Raw genomic sequence first — 21,406 nt, forward strand, 5'->3', positions numbered from 1 at the left:
TTATATCAAGTCCTCCAGGTTCTGATGCAGTTAAATATCACAAACATGACACTGCCACTGCCAGAGGCCTGCAAGTTGCCATTTGTTGTTCTGGGGTCTTTGGTGTCACCCTGGATGAAATTACACCTCTTCCGTTAATATCTGGAATCTGTCATACTGAAGAGCTGCTTTAAATATGGCATTGTCACAATACGCCAACTTTCCCACAAGTCAGTTTGTGAAACGGTTGCCCTGCTAGATCTGCCCCCGGCCATTGTAAGTGCTATTATCGTGAAGTGGAGATGCCTAACAACAGCTCACCTACAAAGCAGTAGACCACCTACACTCATACTGTCGATTTGAGACAATTGTATGCTTCCAACTTTGTGGCGCCAGTTTAGGGGAGGTCTATTCCTGTTCCAGTATGGCTGTGCCCCTGTGCACAAAGCAAGATCCATAAAGACACAGTTTGATGAGTCTGGTGTGGTGGAACTCAAGTGGCCTGCACACAGGCCTGACCTTAATCACACTGAACACCTTTGAAATATGATTGCAAGTCAGACCTTCTCATCCAGCATCAGTGCCTGACCTCACAAATGTTCCTTTGGTTGAATGGGTAAATATTCCATTTACACTTTAAAAAACTGTGGAAAACTTTCCCAGAAAATGTTATAGATGCAAAGGTGGGGGGGGGACTAAATATTAATGCCCAAAGTTTTGGAATGGGATATTCAACAAGCTCATATGGGTGTGATGGGTTTTGGTTATACCGTGTATTTTGGGAAGGGCAGACTTCAAAAATGTAATAACTTTAATTGGATTGAGTTTTCTATGAGTGCATAAACATTTTCACAAAAGGAAAATGCATGTTTAAAATACCAAGCAAACCCCCTCTATACATAATATACATATACAGTATATACATAATACAACCCAAAACGAAGATATGAAAAATATACAAAAGTGAGAATCCACAGAGGTAAAGTAAGTACAGTAGATACTGGTCAAAGACTTTACTTTTACAAAAATGCAGATTTTCCCTTATCAATAATCACCACTTATTACCTCCAGTTGTTCTGGGGATGTTACAGGTACTGCAATAGGTTGCTCCAAATGTTCTGGTTCCCTAAGGGTGTAGATCTGCTCGTTGCCCTCCAACACAATATCCTCTCGAAGGTTCACCCACAGAATGTTGGAATATTTTCGCTTGGCATCAGTCAAGTAATTAAGGACACAACCTGTAGCCTGAAGCAAATAAATCATATCAATGGCTTCTTAATAAGAGTGTAGAATAAGTAGTTTAGAAATGTCTGAACATACTAAAATTGCCCACTACAGTTGGGGCTTACCAAGGTATTTCTTAAACATTTGACAACAGTCATTCACTCACTTATTACGGTACTTTTTTTATACAAATAATGCAAGGTCCCATATTTTAGCTGTCACACATTCTTCAAATACCAACAAGTTGTGTTCAACTTCAAATTACGGTGATGTGGCAATGTGATATAAGTTATACAAATCTTGTTACAATTTAACATCTCTGTAATATAGCAACTTTGAAGAGCCGCACAATGTTTCAGAGGATTTCTGTTACACTTTGGTGACAGATGTGTAAGGTTAATTTGCATAACATCTCGCAGAACTTCATCAACGTTTTATCTAAGTGGAATGCCGCCTCTAAAAAGCCCATTAGGTTCGGTGGATGGACTCCTGTACTATTTATTAACATTAAAGCGTATTTTACCTTGAAGTTTGGTTGGGCAGTTCCATAAATTGACATCTTAGGCACCCTTCGAAAGTTGGCAACGCTCATTTCTTTTATAGTGCTCAGCACATCTGGAGAGAAGCGTTCATCTAGCACCTGCAGGGAACCCAAGATACATCTATGTGAATGTCACTAGTACACATGCATTTAAAAATATTTTGAAATTATGTTTTAATTCTTCAGAGAAGGGTTTTAATGCGCTCAGGTTGAATTAGGATAGTTTAGTCTCAAACAGGCATTAAATCGTGTATAAGAGTTAAAATATAGATAATTTCTCCAACAGATAATTTTCTAACATTTTTGTATACATGTAAAGACTTGTGGTAGTGGTGGTATCTGTTCTTCCTCATGAATGATCCAAACCACCACCAGAATGGCCGATCTCTATAGAACCTCGGGGTGTGGATCGTGCTGCACTTAAAAAGAGTCAGTGGATTGTGGTGAAGCCCAAAGTATCTCTGAGATATTTACCCCATAAGGATCCTAAGGCTCATGTAACTAGATTGCTCAAGAGACAACTCTACCTATCTGTAGCTCTAGGAAAGCTTTCCACAAGATTTTGGAGTGTTTCTGTGGGAATTCTTGTCCATTCATCAAGTAGAGCGTTTGTGAGGTCAGGCATTAATGTTGGACGAGAAGGCCTGGCTCGCAATCTCTGTTGCAGTTCATCCCAAAGGTCTCTGATGGGGTCGAGGTCAGGGTTCTGTGCAAACCAATCCCATCCAACCATGTCTTTATGGACCTGCCTTTATGCACTGGGGCACAGTCATGTTGGAACAGAAAAGGGTCTCGCCCAAACTGTTCCCACAAAGTTTGGACCTGACTTGCGTCTAACAGCACAAACGAAATCCTTTCGACACAACAGCTCTATTTTCTGAGAGTAAATACTAACTAACTATTTCTGTGTCGTCCCCCTTCGTCAGAGCTCACCCTCGGCATTCCCCTCGGACCTGGATTTGGCCAAGATGGGGGTACACCGTTCCACTCGTTCCATTTGTTCAAAATGTCCAATTGTTTAATTTGTTTTAATATGATATTATTGATGCTGCACACCTAAGCATACCTGAACTATATAAAGCCTTTGCATCAGCCCCTCAACACTAAATCCGATGGCTATATCCCATATGGACCTTACCATACTATCAAAAAAACACGAGGTCTAAACTCTCCCAACAAGAGAGCCAGATTACATTGTGAACTACTTTCGTACCCATATAGCTCTGATTCAGGAAACATTTTAAAAGACCCAAAGTATATATAAAGTTCACATTATATAGGTTTAGTCAGAATTTAACTTGCACCCACCTCTCAAAGAATAAAGGGGTAATCGTATACACTAAAGATAATCTTCCATTTGCTCTTTCAGATCAATAGTCTGACAGGCAGATGCAAGGGATATAACTAGAAGCCACAGGGTGTGAAAATTGCCCTGGGCCTCCCCAACCTCAGTTAGCTTGTGTCATCACTGCCCCAAACAACTTCTCTGTGATTTATTTGCCCCTTGCCCCCTCCCCCCCTACTTCCAACATACACACTGGTACACATATGTAAACACACATACTTACTCATACTCACTAAGACACACATACACATTCATTCTAACACACACTCCATCTCACCCACATACATCCATGCTCGCATATATGTACATATTAGGGCTGCAACTAACGATTATTTTCATAATCGATTAGTTGGCCGATTATTTTTTCGATTAATCGATTAATCGGATAAAAAAATGAATGTACATTTTTCATTTATTTAAAATAATTTAACAAATGATGTTAAATACAAACGCAGAATAAAAAAAAAAAAAACTGATAAAATGCATTTCTTGTCTTTATTTCCCAACCAGCCCCCCCAATTTATGCACATTTGAGCACAGACATGCCACGCTGCCTCCCAGACATGCCACTCCACGCTGCCTCCCACATATACCACTCCACGCTGCCTCCCACATATACCACTCCACGCTGCCTCCCACATATGCCACTCCACGCTGCCTCCCACATATGCCATGCTGCCTCCCACATGCACATTTGAGCCCAGGCTTGCCACGCTGCCTCCCAGACATGCCACTCCACGCTGCCTCCGACATATGCCACACTGCCTCCCACATGTGCCACTCCACGCTGCCTCCCACATGTGCCACTCCACGCTGCCTCCCACATGTGTCACTCCACGCTGCCTCCCACATATACCACTCCACGCTGCCTCCCACATATGCCACGCTGCCTCCCACATGTGCCACTCCACGCTGCCTCCCACATATGCCACGCTGCCTCCCACATGTGCCACTCCACGCTGCCTCCCACATGTGCCACTCCACGCTGCCTCCCACATATACCACACTGCCTCCCAGACATGCCACGCTGCCCTCCCCACATATGCCTTATATATCGTATATGCCTTATACCCCCAGATATGTCACTCCATCCTCCCCAGATATGCCTTATACCCCCAGATATCTCATAGTCCCCTCAGAGTCACAGACCTGTTCGCATCACACTGACACCATACTTTTATAAATAAGTACTGGGTTAATCTTCACTGCCCCCAGGATTTAGATTCCCCTTGGTCTGCCCCCCTTTACCTCTAACTGCGCCTTAAGTTAACTTTATTAAATTAACCCTCAGTCCTCATCATTAAATTAACACTAAACACCCCATTAACCATAACTACCCCTAAATTAACTCTAAATACCCCATCAAACAACTACCCTAAATTAACCCTAAACACCCCATTAACCACAGCTGCTCCTATATTAACCCTAAACACCCCATTAACCATAACTGCCCCTAAATTAACCCTTCTGGCCTTCTGGGAGAAGGAAGGGGGCGGGGCCAGTTGTCACAGTGATTACAGGGAGGGGCTGGTAAGTAGGAGCTGCTGCTGTGAGTCACTGAAACGGTTTATTTAATGAGGGGTATTTTTCAGAGCGTTTGCTCTGAAAAAACCCTTATTTTATAATCGATAAAAATCGATTCAACTAATCGATAATGAAATTCGTTGGCAACGATTTTCATTATCGATTATTATCGATTTTATCGATTAGTTGTTGCAGCCCTAGTACATATACACACAAACACATATATACACACAAACACATATATACACACAAACACATATATACACAATCCACCTCCCACCTGCTCCTGATTACCTTTCCCCTCTCCAGTTGCTTTATCTCCAGCTGCTCGCACATTGTGCAAGCAGACTCTGTTTTACCACAGGGTAACATGGCTAACCTGGAGAGGTAGGGCCCTTTCTATACTATTTTGAACCGGTAAGAGAAAACAGGAAGTGGTCCCAGGGGCCACACCAAAACCCCTGTAGTTACGCCACTGGGCAGATGTATCTTTATCAAAGGGCTTACAGGCACGCTCTTGTTCACAATTGCAAATATTTGTGCTCCCGAAGTCTAGCAGTACTTATTTGTGTGTTCTACCCTGGGAGGAGGTGGAGGATCCACCATTGGCGCGACTCATATGAGCGGTAAGCATTTAAGTAGGGTAAGGAAAACATTACACATACTACTAGTGGATACGTGGCGTATCACTCACCCACAGGGACTACACACATCCACTAGAGATACTGCAGAATACACCGTATTTATATGTCTAATATATTTACGATCACATGGAGTCACTATGCTCCGATCACTCTAAACATCAGGAGCCCAAGCCACAAGTGGCGACACCATACATGGAGACTCTTCTCTCAGACACACTGAGGTAGAATCCTTGCTGGAGGGGTACTTCCAAATCAACCAGACATATGACATACCATAGCAAACAATTTGGTCCATAAGGCCTATATATGGGGACAATTTATTATCAGCACAGGCTCACACTTTAAACGCGTGAGGCAAGCAAATATAGATAAACTTAATCGCAGAGGTCACAGAGCTAGAATCTTTAAAAAAAAAAACACTAGAGGCCGCCACACTTCAGCTAACTGCGTGTTTCGTAGTTGAACTTATTAATGCAAAATGAATGCATCTGCTCTGATCAAAAACAATACTATCAACACCCCAACAAACCTGGAAGGATGCTGGCGAAAGCACTTAAGCAAAGGTAACAGAAATCGTAAATTGTGCGAATAAAAACGTCCTAAAGGGTTGTCTTGTGTCTATAGCATAAGCCAATAGGCGACTGTGTCAAACAATTACACTTATCTTTACAACCTACGAACCCCTAAAGACCACAATCCAAGGATATTTAGAAAAGTATGTTAAGTATCACCTCAACCCTGAGACAAAGCAACACTATGAATCCCCTATTACCATAAAAAAATAGATGACACTATTAAGCACACTCCAAAAGGCAAGAGGACCTGACGGACTGACAATATCATAATACAAAACCTTTAAAAAGGCCTGGGGAGACTCCTGCTACAAGCCCAAGAATCCCACTTCACTATTATACCAAAAACTAGAAAAAGCCCAGAGACTTGTCACAGTTATAGATCTATTTTACTCTTGTACATATACATAAAAATCTTTGTGGAAATTCTAGCTAACCTACTTACATAAATACCATCCAAAGAAATATACGGTAATTAGGTGGGTTTTGTCCTGGGCCGGTGAACAATATGACCGGGATTGGACTCCTGCTTCTCAGAACTGCTGATCCTGTTGAATGGGACAAGACAGGGATGCCCCTTTACCACTGTTTGTCCTGATCCTGGAACCATTTGCTAACACCATACAGCTTAACAAAGACATCCAGGGCAAGCAGATAGGAACAAACTGGTTGCCTTGTCCGACGACTTACTGTTCATAACTACAAACCCAGAGACCTCTCTCCCCGTTATTGACCACGAACTATCACACACACTTAGACTAATTCATGCCATTAAGGACAATGTATTGTGAAGAGGTTAAAATGGCTGATGCATAAAGGTCTTCTCTTATTTTTCATATTTCCCTAACTTCCACTTTATCATCAAGAAATGTAATGCACAGATGTCTAGCTAAACCTTTCATATTTTATTGAATGGTTTAGAATTCCCTTTTTTATTTTCTTTCTTGTTTTGTTGTCATCTCACTAAATATGAATGCTTTTGGGCCACAGAAGTGTGGGAAACATGGTATAAGGGATAACACAGTGAACTGTATCAGGCTCAGTTTCTAACATACTAGAAAATGTTCTAACATACTATGTTTCTAACATACTAAGGAAAATGGTTCCAATAAGAAATTTGTAGCCTATAAAGTCAATGTGATCATAACATCACTTACCAATACCCGTGTTCCTTTTGTTACAAGTTCCCCAGATAAAGTAAGCTCTGAGAGATTCATATTCGCTTGCAGTCTGTAAATCCATGGGTGCATACACATCCATCGACTAAAATTCAGCGCAAAGGCCAAAGGATACTGAAATGAAACAAGTAATTTAATTAAAAAAAGGAATCTACAAAGTCTATGTATGAGGGACGTTCGAAAAGTTTCACTTTTATATTCTCGTTAGAAACTGTGAAGGCAGGAGAAGTAGTAATTGGTCATGTCTTCGCATGTCATGTGACTAGTTATGTCTGGCAAGCCCGCTGCCCTTGCAGCTTACTATAGGAGTTTTCACCCTGGGGTGAAGATGGCTGCAAAACGTATAAATTGCACCAAAGAGGAACAGCGTTCTGTCATATGCTTTTTGTAGGCAGAAGGTGTGCCAGGAGCACAAATTCCTCTTCACATGTGTGTTCAGTATGGAGATAAAGATCTGTCTATGCCCTGAAGTGTGTGCCAGGTGAGCGCCTAAGCAGCTGAAAGAGGAGCATAAGTGCAAGCGCTTAGACGTTTGTTCCCGACACATGGCCCGTTATCGTGAAGAAGGTGATTGTTTTCTGAAGAAGATAGTCACTGGTGATGAAATGTGGGTTCATCATTACGAGCCTGAAAGCAAGCAGCAAAGTATGCAGTGGAATATCCCGTAGCAAAGAAAGTCAAGACGCAACCGTCGACAGGACAGTTGATGTTGACCGTCTTCTGGGAAAAAGTTGGTACGACGTTGAGAAAATTGCATTGCAAAGGAAGGTGACTATGTAGAAAAGTGATGTAATTCGCTTTTGATGTAATTTGTTCCAAAATAAATAGTTAAAAAAAAGTGTGGAAACTTTTTGAACATCCGTCGTAATTTAAAACTGTAGCTTGAATGTCTAACAGCTGTCCCATCTTGAAAAACTTTTCAGAATCTGAATTTATGGCCATATTGTACCATGGAAGAATTTAAAGACAAGGAAAATAGCATATCTTCCCTTACCAGTGGACTCCCTGGTGGGCCCCAGTTCAATGGTCTGTTCTTCACAGGTGGAGAGCAGGGCCATAGCCTATGGTGTAGGCACTGTACACACTGTATTTACACCCATCAGCCATAACATTATGACCACCTGCCTAATATTGTGTAGGTCCCCCTTTGCTGCCAAAACAGCCCTGATCCATCAAGGCACGGACTCTACTAGACCTCTTAAAGGATCTGCTGCTAACGTCTGGGTGCCAGATACCAAAGCACACCTTAAGTCCTGTAAGTTGCAAGGCACGGGGATGCACGATGCGCACACACTCGCGTGGATGCACGATGCGCACACACACATCAACATGATTCATCAGACCAGGTCACCTTCTTCTATTGCTCTGACAGGTGCTATTATAACAAGGTCATCAGTGTTACACATGATCTGCCAGTGGTCATAATGTTATGGCTGATGTACCAGTGTTATCAAGCACCAGTGTTATTTTTAACCAAGGTCCATTTATATGGTTTATATAAACTTTGCCTTTTTCTGTAGTAACTTTGAACTGATTCACTAAATGCATCATAGTTGACATTTTTATTATAAGTAAATGACATATGGATTTAAAATGACAAATCTATCAATGTATAATTGAACTGTCGATGGATTTAGTTGTCAAACCTCTAATCTTACTTTAAAAAAAAAATAGATCACTTAAACCCTGAAGATGTTTCTATACGTTTTACAGTGCCTTGACCTTTCCTTGACACAACTGGAACAGAGTTAAGAAATATAAACATTACCTGCTCGTGAAGGTAGTAGTTGAAAGCAACAAGATAAAAGTAACGGTCCAGGCTATTAAGAGTTCCACGCAGAAAATATTCTTTAGTACTACTTCCCTAGACACAAAAAAAGAGACAAATAATATGTAAATATCAAACATGTCATCAACAAAATTCAAAATAAATTTCTTCATTAATTACTAGTGTTCATAACATGAATGTATTAGGTCAAGAACATGGAAAGGATGGAGCTTTTTTTCTTTTTCTATTTTTATTTACTATATTTTTCTGCTTTCTGTTGACACCACTTCCCACAGTCATGTTAAGTAGCCTCCTACAGATACACTATCTGACCAAAAGTATGTGGACATACCTCTTAATTATTGAGTTTAGGTGTTTCACCCACACCATGTTTAAGCACATAGGTATGCCATCTCCATAGACAAATGTTGGCAGTAGAAGTGCTCAATGACTTTATACACGGCACTGTTATAGGATGTAATCTTTGCTACAAGTCAGTTTGTGCATATTTCTGCCCTGCTAAAACTACCCTGGTCCACTGTATGTAAATTCTATTATTGTAGAGAAAACTGCCCGCCCTCTGTAGCGTCACTTCCAAACTGCATCTGGAAGCAACATCAGCACAATCACTGTACTTTGAGAGCTTTATGAATTTGGGTTTTGGCTGAGCAGCTGCCAAGTGTCTTCTGTAAAGCACATTGCCACTGTGTGGGCACTGGAGAAGTGGAAATGTGGGATTGGTGGATGCCAAGAGAACAGAAATGCATGGTGTCTATTGTAAAGTTTGGTAGAAGAGGGATAATGGTCTAGAGGCTGGTTTTCATGGCTTGGGCTAGGTCCCTTCGTTCCAGTGAAGGGTAATGTTACAGAATAAAGAGGCAACAGTTTGGGGAAGGCCCTTTTCTTTTCCAGCATGGCGGTGTTTGGTGTGGAGGAACTTGAGGGGCCTAAACAGAACCCTGACCGTAACCTCATGAAACACATTTGAGATTAATTGGAATGGTGATTGTGAGTCAAGCCTTGTCCAAAATCAGTGCCTGGGCTCAAAAAATGCTCTTTTGGTTGAATGGCACAAATTCCCCTACAGACACATTCCAAAATCTTCCAGAAGAGTTAAGGCTGTTAAGGCCACAAAGGGAGGTAACTATTATGCCATCAAGTATGCTATAAAGCTCTATCATATTACACATTCTGCTATATCATAGTCTACAGTAAACAACGTCAATGTGATCAGTGAGAATGTTATAAGCGTCATCTCAAAACCTGCTATACTCATGACATGTATAAAGCATGAGAGCAGTATATTATCTAAAACGCTGTTTGACAATTATTTCCACTCATATACAAATGAATCTCCTTTAAACCCTGTTGCTTCCTGAATGACAGAGAAGCTGTATGAAACAGTTATACTCTGCTCAATATCTCTTACGGAGCTTGTCATAAAGACACATTTTATGTCCGCCAAATGTACCTTCCTGACAAAGTTTACTTAGAGTACGTCCTGTTAATACAGCGCATGTAGATTGTTATGAATTAGAAATATACAATTTACTTCCTTTTTAAAGTTATGTCTGTGTAAAACACAGCTGTTGATTGTTAATGAGGTGGGCCTATGTTGTGTTCTGAATAGGAGACACCTGCCCTAACTTTTCTAAATCTCTCTCTCTCTCAAACAGCACAGACCCTTATTATATCAAGACAACTAATGTTACAACCCTATCCTACAGTTTCCACACAGCAATCAACAAAATTTATATAAAGAGAGAATGGGATTTGAAGAAAACAACAACAAAAAAACAGCCAAGTGCAATCATGTTGGAGGAGACTGGTCGTTGCATGGCCTCAAATGACCTGGTGACAATCCAAAAGGAAAAATAGTCCTTAAACGCATGTATACAAAGAGTATACGTTTCTAACAATGGAGACTTACAATACTGCACACAATCAATAATTTACAGTTTCATATTTATGTAAATTATAAAAAAAGAATATGCCTATTGTGTTTGCTCTGACCAAGATACCGTTTTGGCTCGGATATAGGCCGCCCCCGTATATAGGCCGCCCCCTAAAAGTTTGGTGCTTTTTTAAAGAAAAAGTTTTTTTCTTTAAAAAAGCCCCAAAAAAACATGCTGCCACTCTGTCCTCCCCCCCCCCGAGAAATGCTGCCACTGTCCTCCTCCCTGCCCGAGATATGCTGCCACTGTCCTCCCTGCCCGAGATATGCTACCACTGTCCTCCTCCCTGCCCGAGATATGCTGCCACTGTCCTCCCTCCCCGAGATATGCTACCACTGTCCTCCTCCCTGCCCGAGATATGCTTCCACTGTCCTCCTCACTTACCGGAGCAGACTCCCGGGTGTCTTGCGGGGCCGGCGGGGGACATCTACGCAATAGATGTAGATGTCCCCCGCCGGCCCCGCAAGACACCCGGGAGTCTGCTTCGGTAAGTCGGGGGGGGGGGAGAGGTAAAACGCATCGTGCGGACGGTCCGCACGATGCACCTAGACAACCTCCCGTGCCGGCACCCCCCCCCCCCCCCCGTGGGAAGTGCTGGCAGGGGAGGCTGTCTGAGCGTATCGGGGATTAGGATGCAGGTCCCCTGCACCGCTGCGGGGGATCTGTATCCAAACCCCGCTGCCTGCCCGGAGCCCGGGACTGCATGTCCCGGGCGTCGGGCGCTAGACCCCGAATATAGGCCGCACCCCCACTTTAAAAACTTAAAGTGCGGCCTATATTCGAGCCAATACGGTATTATTCAAATTAATATAATCATACAGATGAGGGCAAAAACACATGAACATTCAGAACTGTCATTGGATCAAGAACTCTTAACTTACAATGTCTATCCAAGAATATTCTTTCTTGTCAAAATGCAAGTTGTGCATTTAACGCTTATAACACTAGCACCAATATATTTGTCTACTGCTGGATTACATGACACTGTTATAGATTAAAAATGTGCTTTTTACCTCATCTGCTGAATTTAAAAAATGTATGTAGTTAAATACAGCATTAAAAGCAATTAGCTAGGGTTCTTAAATGCTAAAACCACCATGAATTATTTAAAATGTAATAGTTTATTTTTTATTTTTTTTTACAAAATGTGACAAACTTTTCAGTGTTGTGTAATTAAAACAATAAAAAGTTGCTTATATTCAAGTGGAACAGAATCCTTAAATTGCAATTATAAAATTTTACATAAAATAAATTGAGTTGTGCCAACTCTACTAAATGTATCTAATGTTTATGAAATTGAGATAGAAGTACCTGAATTTGGTAGTCTTCACCAATACCTTCCAGCTTCTTTTTAAACTCACATATTGCTGCTTTTATATTGTGCATTTCAGAGCATAACGTAATCACACTGTCAACCTTTAAAACAAAATAACTATTAAACCAATATTCACATTTGCAAGCATGCAAATATTAAAGAAAAGTCAGATTTGCATACACCAAAACGGGTAGAAGGACCTACTGGGCAGTATATTTTAACTTTGAGGACAGAAATCGATAAGCTTTATTTTGAACTCAGGGATGTACCGTATTTGTCCGAATATAGGCCGCACTTTTCTACCCCACCCCCACTTTAAGTCTTTAAAGCGAGGATGCAACCTATATTCTGGGTTTAGCGCAGGGATGTGCAATTCGTATCGCTGACGCTCGGGGCACGCAGTTCTGGGCGCAGGGTGGGTGTTTTCTTTTTCATTTAGCCCTGCTACGGGCAGGGGAGGGCTGGCAGCCTAAGGCCTGGGGGGGGGGGGGGGCAAGTCTAGTCAAGTGGCCCGTTGCGTCACCGAATCAGCCCACCATCCATGCCCATCTTTTCCTTATTTTCTAACGCATACTGATGTAATGTGATGGGATTGGTACACCGACACCCAAACACATACACCAGGACAGGCTCTGCTACACTGACACCCAAACACACACGCCAGGACAGACTCTGCCACACTGACACCTGCATCAGTACGGGTTAATCTACACAAAGTATAAAAAATACTTTCTACACTGGTTTGTTTTTTGTGTTCCGCCCCTTGTGTATTGATGCCCCAGCCAGGCCCCCCTTTGGTTTCAATGTATTCCCCCAACACCCTTGTATATTGCCCCATGTGCATTAATGCCCCAACACCCTTGTGTATTGATTTATGTGATGTCCCCAGCCAGGGCCCCTCCCTTGTGTATTGATGCCCCCTTTTGTACTGGTTAATGTACCCATGTGTATTGCCCCCAGCAATGATTTTAAAGCGGTTGGCATGTAAAACTCGCATCGGCTGCAATGGCATCTCGGTGTGCCAGCCCACCGCGGGTGCTGCAGGTTTTTGCCCTGCATTAAACACACCTCCCACCATTTCAAAATGTAAAAGAGGGACACTTATTTTAAATCGCTCTCGCGATTGCAATTTACAATGCCGCACTTGCATCGCTACATTTTTTGTCGGCACAGTCATGCATATTAAAAATCGAATTCCCATGAGGCTCAGCCAGACATACTACTTCCATGATGCTGGCTGAGCATCACGAAAAGTGCAGTTAACAGTAAACGTTAGCTGTGAATTACAATTCACAAGTAACACCTGTCATATCATCTGCTGTTAACTACAGTTGACATGAGGCTCGGCCAGACAAACTGCTTCCATGATGCTGGACGAGCATCATGGTTAGTGCAGTCAACAGTAAAGCAGTAGATGCTAGCGCTTAACTACAATTCCTATGATTCTCAGCCAGCCAGGTGTTGGAAGAGTAGTCAACAACAGCAGAGATTTTTATTTTATTTTTTTATTTAAAAAAAGGCTAATGTTAGCCTCCCTCCCAGGACCCTTACACACTGCCTTTACACACACCTGAAGTGACTAATGTTGAGCCGACTAGAGGGAGATTGCCATCCCCCAACTAGTCCTGCAGGCTGCAGCTGCTGATCAGGCGGCTGAGCGCCCCCCCCCCCCCCAGCTGCACCTGAGGTGAGAACTTCTCTCGCCTCACCCTAACTCTGCCCCTGCAAAGCAGGACAAAGGTAGGGATAGGCGGGACAGAGACCGTGGGGGGGTATCTTAAAAACGGCCTGGCGCGACCAAATCAGCCACTTTATTTTATTTGTCCAGCTCGCCCCCGGCTGCGGGCAAGCAACAGGGTTAGGATCCAGATCCCCCGCAGCGCTACAGGGGACCTGGATCCTACTCTCCGGCAGCCAGTGGACGTCTGCGCGATACCGATACTTCCGCCGGGGCTTCTATAGTGGTGCACCGGTGTGACATAACCTTCTTGTGCGCCACCAAAGAAGCCCCACGAAAGTACCGGCAGCAAAGGTTTACGCGCAGCGCCATATCCGGTGACAAGCCGGTCCCCCTAGACTCCCTGGTGCATTGGTAAGTCCGGCGGGAGTGGCATATCTAAGGAGCAAAGTGGCATATCAGGGGGCAGAGTGGTATTTCTAGGGGACACTTATTTTAAATCGCTCTCGCGATTGCACTTTACAATGCCGCACTTGCATCGCTACATTTTTTGTCAGCACAGTCATGCATATTAAAAATCGAATTCCCATGAGGCTCAGCCAGACATACTACTTCCATGATGCTGGAAGTAAATGTTAGCTGTGAATTACAATTCACAAGTAACACCTGTCATATCATCTGCTGTTAACAACTATCGGGGCAGAGTGGTATTTCTAGGGGGCATAAAGCATATCTATAAGTAAGGTGCAGTATGAATTAAGGGGGTACCTTAAAACAGCTATTGGCTTTCTAAATTTCTGTATATTAGTCCTTTTTGTATATAACCTCTTTACTGTTTACATTTTTTCTGTTTATATATGCTTACCAACTGCATAATAGATACGAAAAATGTTAAAATACTGTTTTTCTATTCCACTGTGTATTTTTCTTTAAAATAGCACCAAACTTTTAGGGTGTGGCCTATAAATGGGTGCGGCGTATATTCGAGCCAATACGGTATATATACCAAAAATGAAGTAAGAAAATGTAACTGCTATCTTATGGTCTGGTCTCTTCTGCAGGTTTTAGTTTGTACCCAAGTGATGCAAATACCGTATTGGCTCGCATATAGGCCGCACCCTAAAAGTTTGGTGCTTTTTTAAAGAAAAAGTTTTTTTCTTTAAAAAAGCACCAAAAAAACATGCTGCCACTGTCTCTCCCCCCCCCCCCCGAGATATGCTGCCACTGTCCTCCCCCCCGAGATATGCTGCCACTGTCCTCCCCCCCCCCCCCCGAGATATGCTGATACTGTCCTCCTCCCCCCCCCCCGAGATATGCTGCCATTGTCCTCTCCCCCCCCCCGGGATATACTGCCACTTTGGTTTGGCAAAGGACAGCGCCATACCCTACTACAATCTTAACAAAGGCTACCTTTTCTTATACCACTAAGCTGGTTAATGGGTGGCTTTGGCAAACCCTCAGACTGTGCTATAGCTATATGCCGACATGCATATATAATGTATATATCAAAATATAAATTTCCCAAAATAATTGTTTACCTCATCAACAATTTTTTCACCATTTGGCACCATGTTAATAAAATTCTGTATGACCTGAAAACGTTCCTTTGGTAAACCACTTGTGTCCTGGGCTGTGCTGTAACATAGGAAAAAAAAAAATAACAAAAATGTCCAGCGTTAGGAAATACATAACAAATAATTATAATACATATTTTTTGCTAACATAGAAACATAGAAAGTGAAAGCAGATAAGAACTATTAGGCCCATTCAGTCTGCCCAACCTCTGAGTACTTTCCTTAGTACCTGGCCTCATCCTATATCCAGCTTAGCCTTATGCCTATCCCATGCTTGCTTAAATGTCTTCACTGTATTTACAGCTACCACATCACTCAGCCACTCCCTAATCCATTCAACAATATCGGGATCTAAACTCAGAGACTGCAGTTTATGTCTTTTATGTGGGACAGTAGGGAGAAAATATGTGTTGCCATTTCCTAGTGCCGTAAAATCAGTTGGATACTTTCATGGGAGATTGCCGTTTTGGTTCAAAATGTGCTTCACTTCGATTTTTAGCGAGTATGGTATTTGCTGTCTGTGATGTTCATGAACATAGTAATTGTTTTAAAAAATCCAAAATATATACACGTTTACTGCAATTAATTTTACCAGCATTTTTTTTTGTTTTTACAGGCTACAGGTCCACTTCATTAGATTATGCCCGGTTTCAGATCACTTTGGAATACTCACTCTTCGGACTTTTCTGGAGCTCCTTTGCGGTGATAGAGCACCATTGTTCCAAGAATCATGGCTAAGTTTGTTCTGCCAACGCCTGTCTGGCAGCTAAAAAGTAAGGCAGGTGGTGGTTGGCTGGCATCATGCAGTGACAAGAGGCATGGGTTTTCCTAAAAAGGAAAAATAATGTTAAAATACATATGAAACTATATACATCAGCACAGTAGATGGTTATTTTGTTTACAATCAGTTTCAAATTCTGTTACATTAGATTGCTATACAGTACCCATATACATTTTCCTGCTCTTTTAAGACCTCAGCACTAGTAAAGAAATATGAACCACTAGTGTATTTGTTGTACAATTAACTGCACATGGTTTTGTCTAGCAGGAAACAGTGGTATGTATAAAATGCAAATATGGTCTGGAAAAATAGTCTAACCAACACAGCAGGCACGGAACTTTTCCATCAGCATGACCATTCTACTAACTACTATAGTACTACACCCACTGTTAAAAAAGGATGTAAAATTTGAACATAAGCCACATTTTGGCATTGTAAAATGTAGTGGTAAGAAAAAGTAAGTAAGCGCTTTGGAATTACCAGCATTTATGTATAAATACCGTATTTGCTTGATTATAAGACGAGTTTTTTTCAGAGCAAATGCTCTGAAAAATACCCCTCGTCTTATAATCGGGGTCGTATTATAATCAGACCTCAAATAGGTCTGACTATGAGACTAAGATCCAGATTCCCCGCAGCGCTGCAGGGGACCTCGATCCTCCTGCCCCCCCCCCCCCCACTTACTGGTGCTTCTGAGTCCCCGGTCATGTAGCCGGGGCAGCGTGTAGACGTCGACGGAAGCAGACAACACCTGCTGCTAGCCGCACCTCCTTCCAGCTGCAGCGGAAGTTGCCTACGCAAATCGGGGGGGGGGGGGGGTGTTAAATGGGGGGCATAAGGCACTTCTGTAGGCAGAGTGCTCTATGAAATGCATTTTAACCCCCTTAAGCCACTCTGCCTCCTGAAATGCCTTATACCTCCCTATATGCCACTCTGCCCCATAATATGCCTTTTAACACCCTAAATGCCAGAGTGGCATATAGGGGTATAAAGCATTTCTAGAGGCAGAGTGGCACATAGGGGGTTAAAAGGCATATAAGGCATTTCTGGGGCAGATGTGCATAACGGGGGGGCAGGTTGGAAAATAGAAGGAAATAAAAACAAAATATTTTTTCTCAAATCATAGCTTTTATTTAAAAAAAATTGTTTACATAGTTTACATGAAATAATATTTACTGGTAAAACTTTTTTCCTATAGGGTTGTCTTATATTCAGGCTTTTTCTTTTTTTTTTTTTCTAAATTAATATTCAGATTTGGGGGGGTCGTCTTATAATTGAGCAAATACGGTATATGTCTTAAAAGATTATATGATCTTCATCTATAGTTATAATGAACAAACACACAAACTATTGTATTGTTCTCATCCACACTGAACCCTTAATTCAAAAAATCATAGCGTGGGTTGGAAAAAAGCATGTGAGCCCTTATGTTAGTCACTTCAACAAAAGCTAATGGGAGTCAGGGGTCAGCAAACCTGGAGTCTAATCAAAAAAAACAGATTGGATGTGTGTTTTAGAGCTACTTTGACATAAAAAAACATGCCTAACAAAAAATCTCAAAAGACATACAATCAATAATTGTTGATTTGCATACAGCTGGAAATGGTTACAAAGTAATCTGAGACATTTTTGACACATCAAACATTAAGTCAGTTTTGATTGTCAACAATATTGGCAACTGAATGCTACATCCAAATTATATTTAGTTTACTCGCAGCCTTGTCTACTTTGCCCTAGTAAAACTATTATTTGGGTTGTCGTGTGTAATGTGTAAACTGTTTGTAGGGCTCTAACAGAATGAAAAACATGGCTTAATCCAGAATGCTTGTCGGACACAACGAAAACAACGAAAGTATAGCCTGAGGCTGAAAAGTGTGACTGCCAGGTGGGTACCCCATTCCCCAACCAGTACCCAAATGAGAATTAAATACAAAAATGTGAGAAATCACGTAATGTTGTTTGATCAACTTACCCTGAGAAAATGTACAAAGGCATCAAACTGTGCTTCCAACGGGGCACCATCCATAGGAAGGGGCAAACGATGGTACCTAATGGGCAAAATACTTAAAATTATCTGATTTTCTGACAGCATTCAATCCCAAACTGCCACAATCCTTAAATTAGTTTTTATACCAATTATATTCCCTGTGCTTGCAAAGAAAACTGTATATCTATGCCATACAAAGATATCTATATCAGTATTCACACAGTTACATTCTGTAAAAATCAAATAAAAACCCTTGTAAATATCGCAACATCTGGAGTATACACAAACCTATATATCTACACAACTGTACTGCAGGACTGTTACCTGTATGAAGGCAGTAAAAAGACAGGTCTGTTGTACACCTCTTCAGTTACATGAATATCATCTTCACATTGTATTTTCATGGAGTGAGGCTCATCTTTAAACAGTTCTATGTCGTTATAAACAAAATAGCTGTTCTCACTGAGCTGAGCAAAGTCGTAAAGCTGAAAAAGAACAAAGTATACAGAGTCTTTAGTTTAATAGGGTAGATCAACTATACTGTCAGATCCTGGAGATGCCTGCCCTAATTCTATGGGAACAGATAAAAGTGCCCGTATTGCTGGATTATTTTTTTTTTATTACAACCTATAAAGTTCTGAATTAATTTTCTATTTTGCTATGACATTACCGGAGTTCAATGTAAGGAAAGTATATTTTTTTTTAGGATTACTTCAAACTGTAAAACGGAACACTTCCTACAGCAAACAGGATGCCATTAAGCCCATTTGAAAATCAAAAGTGAAATTTACACAGATAGTTTTCTCTTGCATCTAAAGGAATAGCAAGCAAGTGACCTCACCTCTTTTCTAATGGAAAGTTCTAGGTTCTCTACTCTTAGTCCTTTTCCCAAACTATGCAAGTTTTCATGCAGGTTTTCTTTCCTTCTGGGAGTGTAAGGCACAAAGTCGTTTTCTAGTCTCAGGAAAACTACAGGTTCTTCACGTACACAAAAGAATATACATTCCTGTATCAAAATCAAAAACAAACAAACAATGCATGAAGGGAAAAGGGCATAAAGACAAAATGAAGCTAGATCACTAAACATAGTTAATATTTAATGTAAAACACCGGCCCCATTGCTTATAGTAATGAGGGCATCTCTCAGCTTGTTGCTAGTTTCTTTGGGCTACATAATAGTGAATTATGAACTGGAAGGAATTACCCAACAAAAGATGCACAACTGTAGTTTTAATGGTTGTGTTTAATGTTAATGGCGCCCTGGGCAAGCCTCTTTTTTGCTCTCTCTCATACATATTAACCCAACACCCCTACTTTCTCCTGGTTCCCAAAAGGTATTTATTTCCCTCAATTTCACCAGCCCTTATCTGGTCATCCAACCAAGACAGCCTCTCTCAAGGGGCAATGTGTGTAATAACTCTAGCGAGTAGCGGAAAAATCTGCATTATCATGCTCTCAACATGATAAAGCAATGGTAGCTGGACACAATTAAAAAAAACACACATTGTGGGACCCTATATTTTTTTCTCCTTAAAGACAGCCCTGATTCCCTCTCTGAGAGCATTTACCTTGTGCCCATCATTCTGAAGCTTTTGCAGTACTTGTTTGAATCCATTTAGGCTGGGTTGGCCCATTCCATACACTTCATATCCACCCTTCGCCTGGCGAAAGTTTGGCGCTCCACAACTGCTTGTAGTGTTTAACACATCTAACTTGCTGTATACATCTCGGACCATGAAATATTTACCCTGTGGGAGTATAGAACATACATAGTTAACACAAACCATGTTACTTTTTTCATCATGGCAAGGGAACAATTTAAAAGCATTATCAAATTTCTCACCAACAACCTTTCCAAAAGGTATTTTGTGGGAACCAGTCCCCAGATATATATCCTATCTGGACCCAAACTGCTGTGTTAAAGCATGGTATTGTAAATGCATGCTCATTTGCATTTATATTAAGCAAACAAATGCAATTAATGTTACATGGAATCATGGAACAAGAGTGATTGTGCTCCAGACATCTGAGAAGCAAAGTATATTTTGCTAATAGATGTACTTGATATTAAAAAAAATATTAACTCCTTTGTGCCCAAGGCTGTTTTAGCACTTTTGTAGTGCTCATGTTTAGTTTACCCACACATGTTATATGTTGTTTTTTCCAGGACAACATGGGCTTTCTTCAGATACTTTGTTTTTAAATCATATCATCTCTTGGTATATATCAAACAACACCCCAATGTGTGTTCAGGAACATCTCCTGATAACAGTGATATATAGATCGTGATTGCAGATCGCTTTCTAAGCTTGTTTAATGCCATGACGTACCAGGCACGTCATTGGTCATTAACTGACAGTTTTTGCATGACGTGCCAGGCACGTCATTGGTCGTTAAAGAGTTAAATGATCATCTCAATGGTGAGAAGAAAAACAAACTTGACTTTACCAGTGACTATGCAAATACCCTTTAGTTTGTTTCTATGCTATGCAAAGGTTATGAGAAACTCTTTGAATATCTATGGTTTTTGTTTCATCAAACAAACATCTAAAATTGTCACTTCGCCAATATCTGTTAAGTATGTGCACAATGGCAGAATGTGCACCATATTGTCCAGCAGATTGTAGGCAGGCATTAAAAAAATTATCAGCACCTACTTGGTCATGAATTCCACCATTTCAAAGCAGTAAGATGAAAGTAAATAAAGCAGGTCCTTTGCATTTCTGTGGGGACACTTCAAAATGTCCAAAGAAGTAATATTATAAGATATATTACTTGGAGCTGCAAAATGCCCTTCCAGGGTAGCTCGTTATAGCTCACTGAATCATCAGAACACACAGAACCCACCTGTACAAGATAGTGTTCTGGCATTGTCTCAGATATCCTTCCAACAGTATAATTGGCTTTGAGCAAATCATCATGAATCTGAAACTCTTCTTTACAATTATACCTGAAAAAAAAATAGCAAAACATTTTGGTAAAAACCCATTAGTATTTTCCCCATGAAAACGCATGTGTTTACAAAAGATCATTATTGCCTAATAAGTTTTAAGTAACCATATAAGGCTGCTGAACACAAAAATAAATGATTTTCTTTAATATATAGATGCTTAAACTTTCAAACAAGCGTGTGCATTTACTAAAGACGCTCGAAGAAGGTTTCACTATGCATTTTGCTGGGGCAATTCCAATAATGTTTCTCCTCTATAATGTTTCCTTAATACGGGACATATTTTAAAAACTCTTCTTTAGCTAAGCATTCTAAAAGGCCCAACTAAACCCATCTTGCAGCAACAGCTCACTGGTTTGCCTTTCATCACGCATATAAATTCAGTTAGTTA

The 21,406-nt window shown here is 41.1% G+C and overlaps 1 protein-coding gene across 2 annotated transcripts in view; it reads right to left on the reverse strand.

Annotated features, from left to right (window-relative positions):
- LOC149274067 (paladin) overlaps positions 1–21,406 on the reverse strand; it is a 61,383-nt gene that overhangs the window by 36,605 nt on the left and 3,372 nt on the right. The window contains exons 2-13 of one of the 2 annotated variants that reach the window (XM_089505855.1): positions 20,913–21,015; positions 19,634–19,813; positions 18,907–19,071; positions 18,390–18,550; positions 18,051–18,126; positions 15,971–16,125; positions 15,262–15,358; positions 12,042–12,146; positions 8,776–8,871; positions 6,987–7,121; positions 1,727–1,843; positions 1,045–1,224 (exon numbers count right to left, since the gene is read on the reverse strand). In XM_089505855.1, the coding sequence (XP_089361981.1) occupies positions 1,045–1,224; positions 1,727–1,843; positions 6,987–7,121; positions 8,776–8,871; positions 12,042–12,146; positions 15,262–15,358; positions 15,971–16,125; positions 18,051–18,126; positions 18,390–18,550; positions 18,907–19,071; positions 19,634–19,813; positions 20,913–21,015 (1,570 nt within the window). Of the gene's footprint in view, positions 1–1,044; positions 1,225–1,726; positions 1,844–6,986; positions 7,122–8,775; positions 8,872–12,041; positions 12,147–15,261; positions 15,365–15,970; positions 16,126–18,050; positions 18,127–18,389; positions 18,551–18,906; positions 19,072–19,633; positions 19,814–20,912; positions 21,016–21,406 lie in introns of both variants that reach the window. The other variant, XM_089505854.1, reaches the window with a different exon arrangement.

The sequence above is a fragment of the Sceloporus occidentalis genome, unplaced genomic scaffold, assembly GCF_023333645.1.
Source record: "Sceloporus occidentalis isolate IW3139 unplaced genomic scaffold, rSceOcc1.0.p SCAF_350, whole genome shotgun sequence".
Lineage (NCBI taxonomy): Eukaryota > Metazoa > Chordata > Lepidosauria > Squamata > Phrynosomatidae > Sceloporus > Sceloporus occidentalis.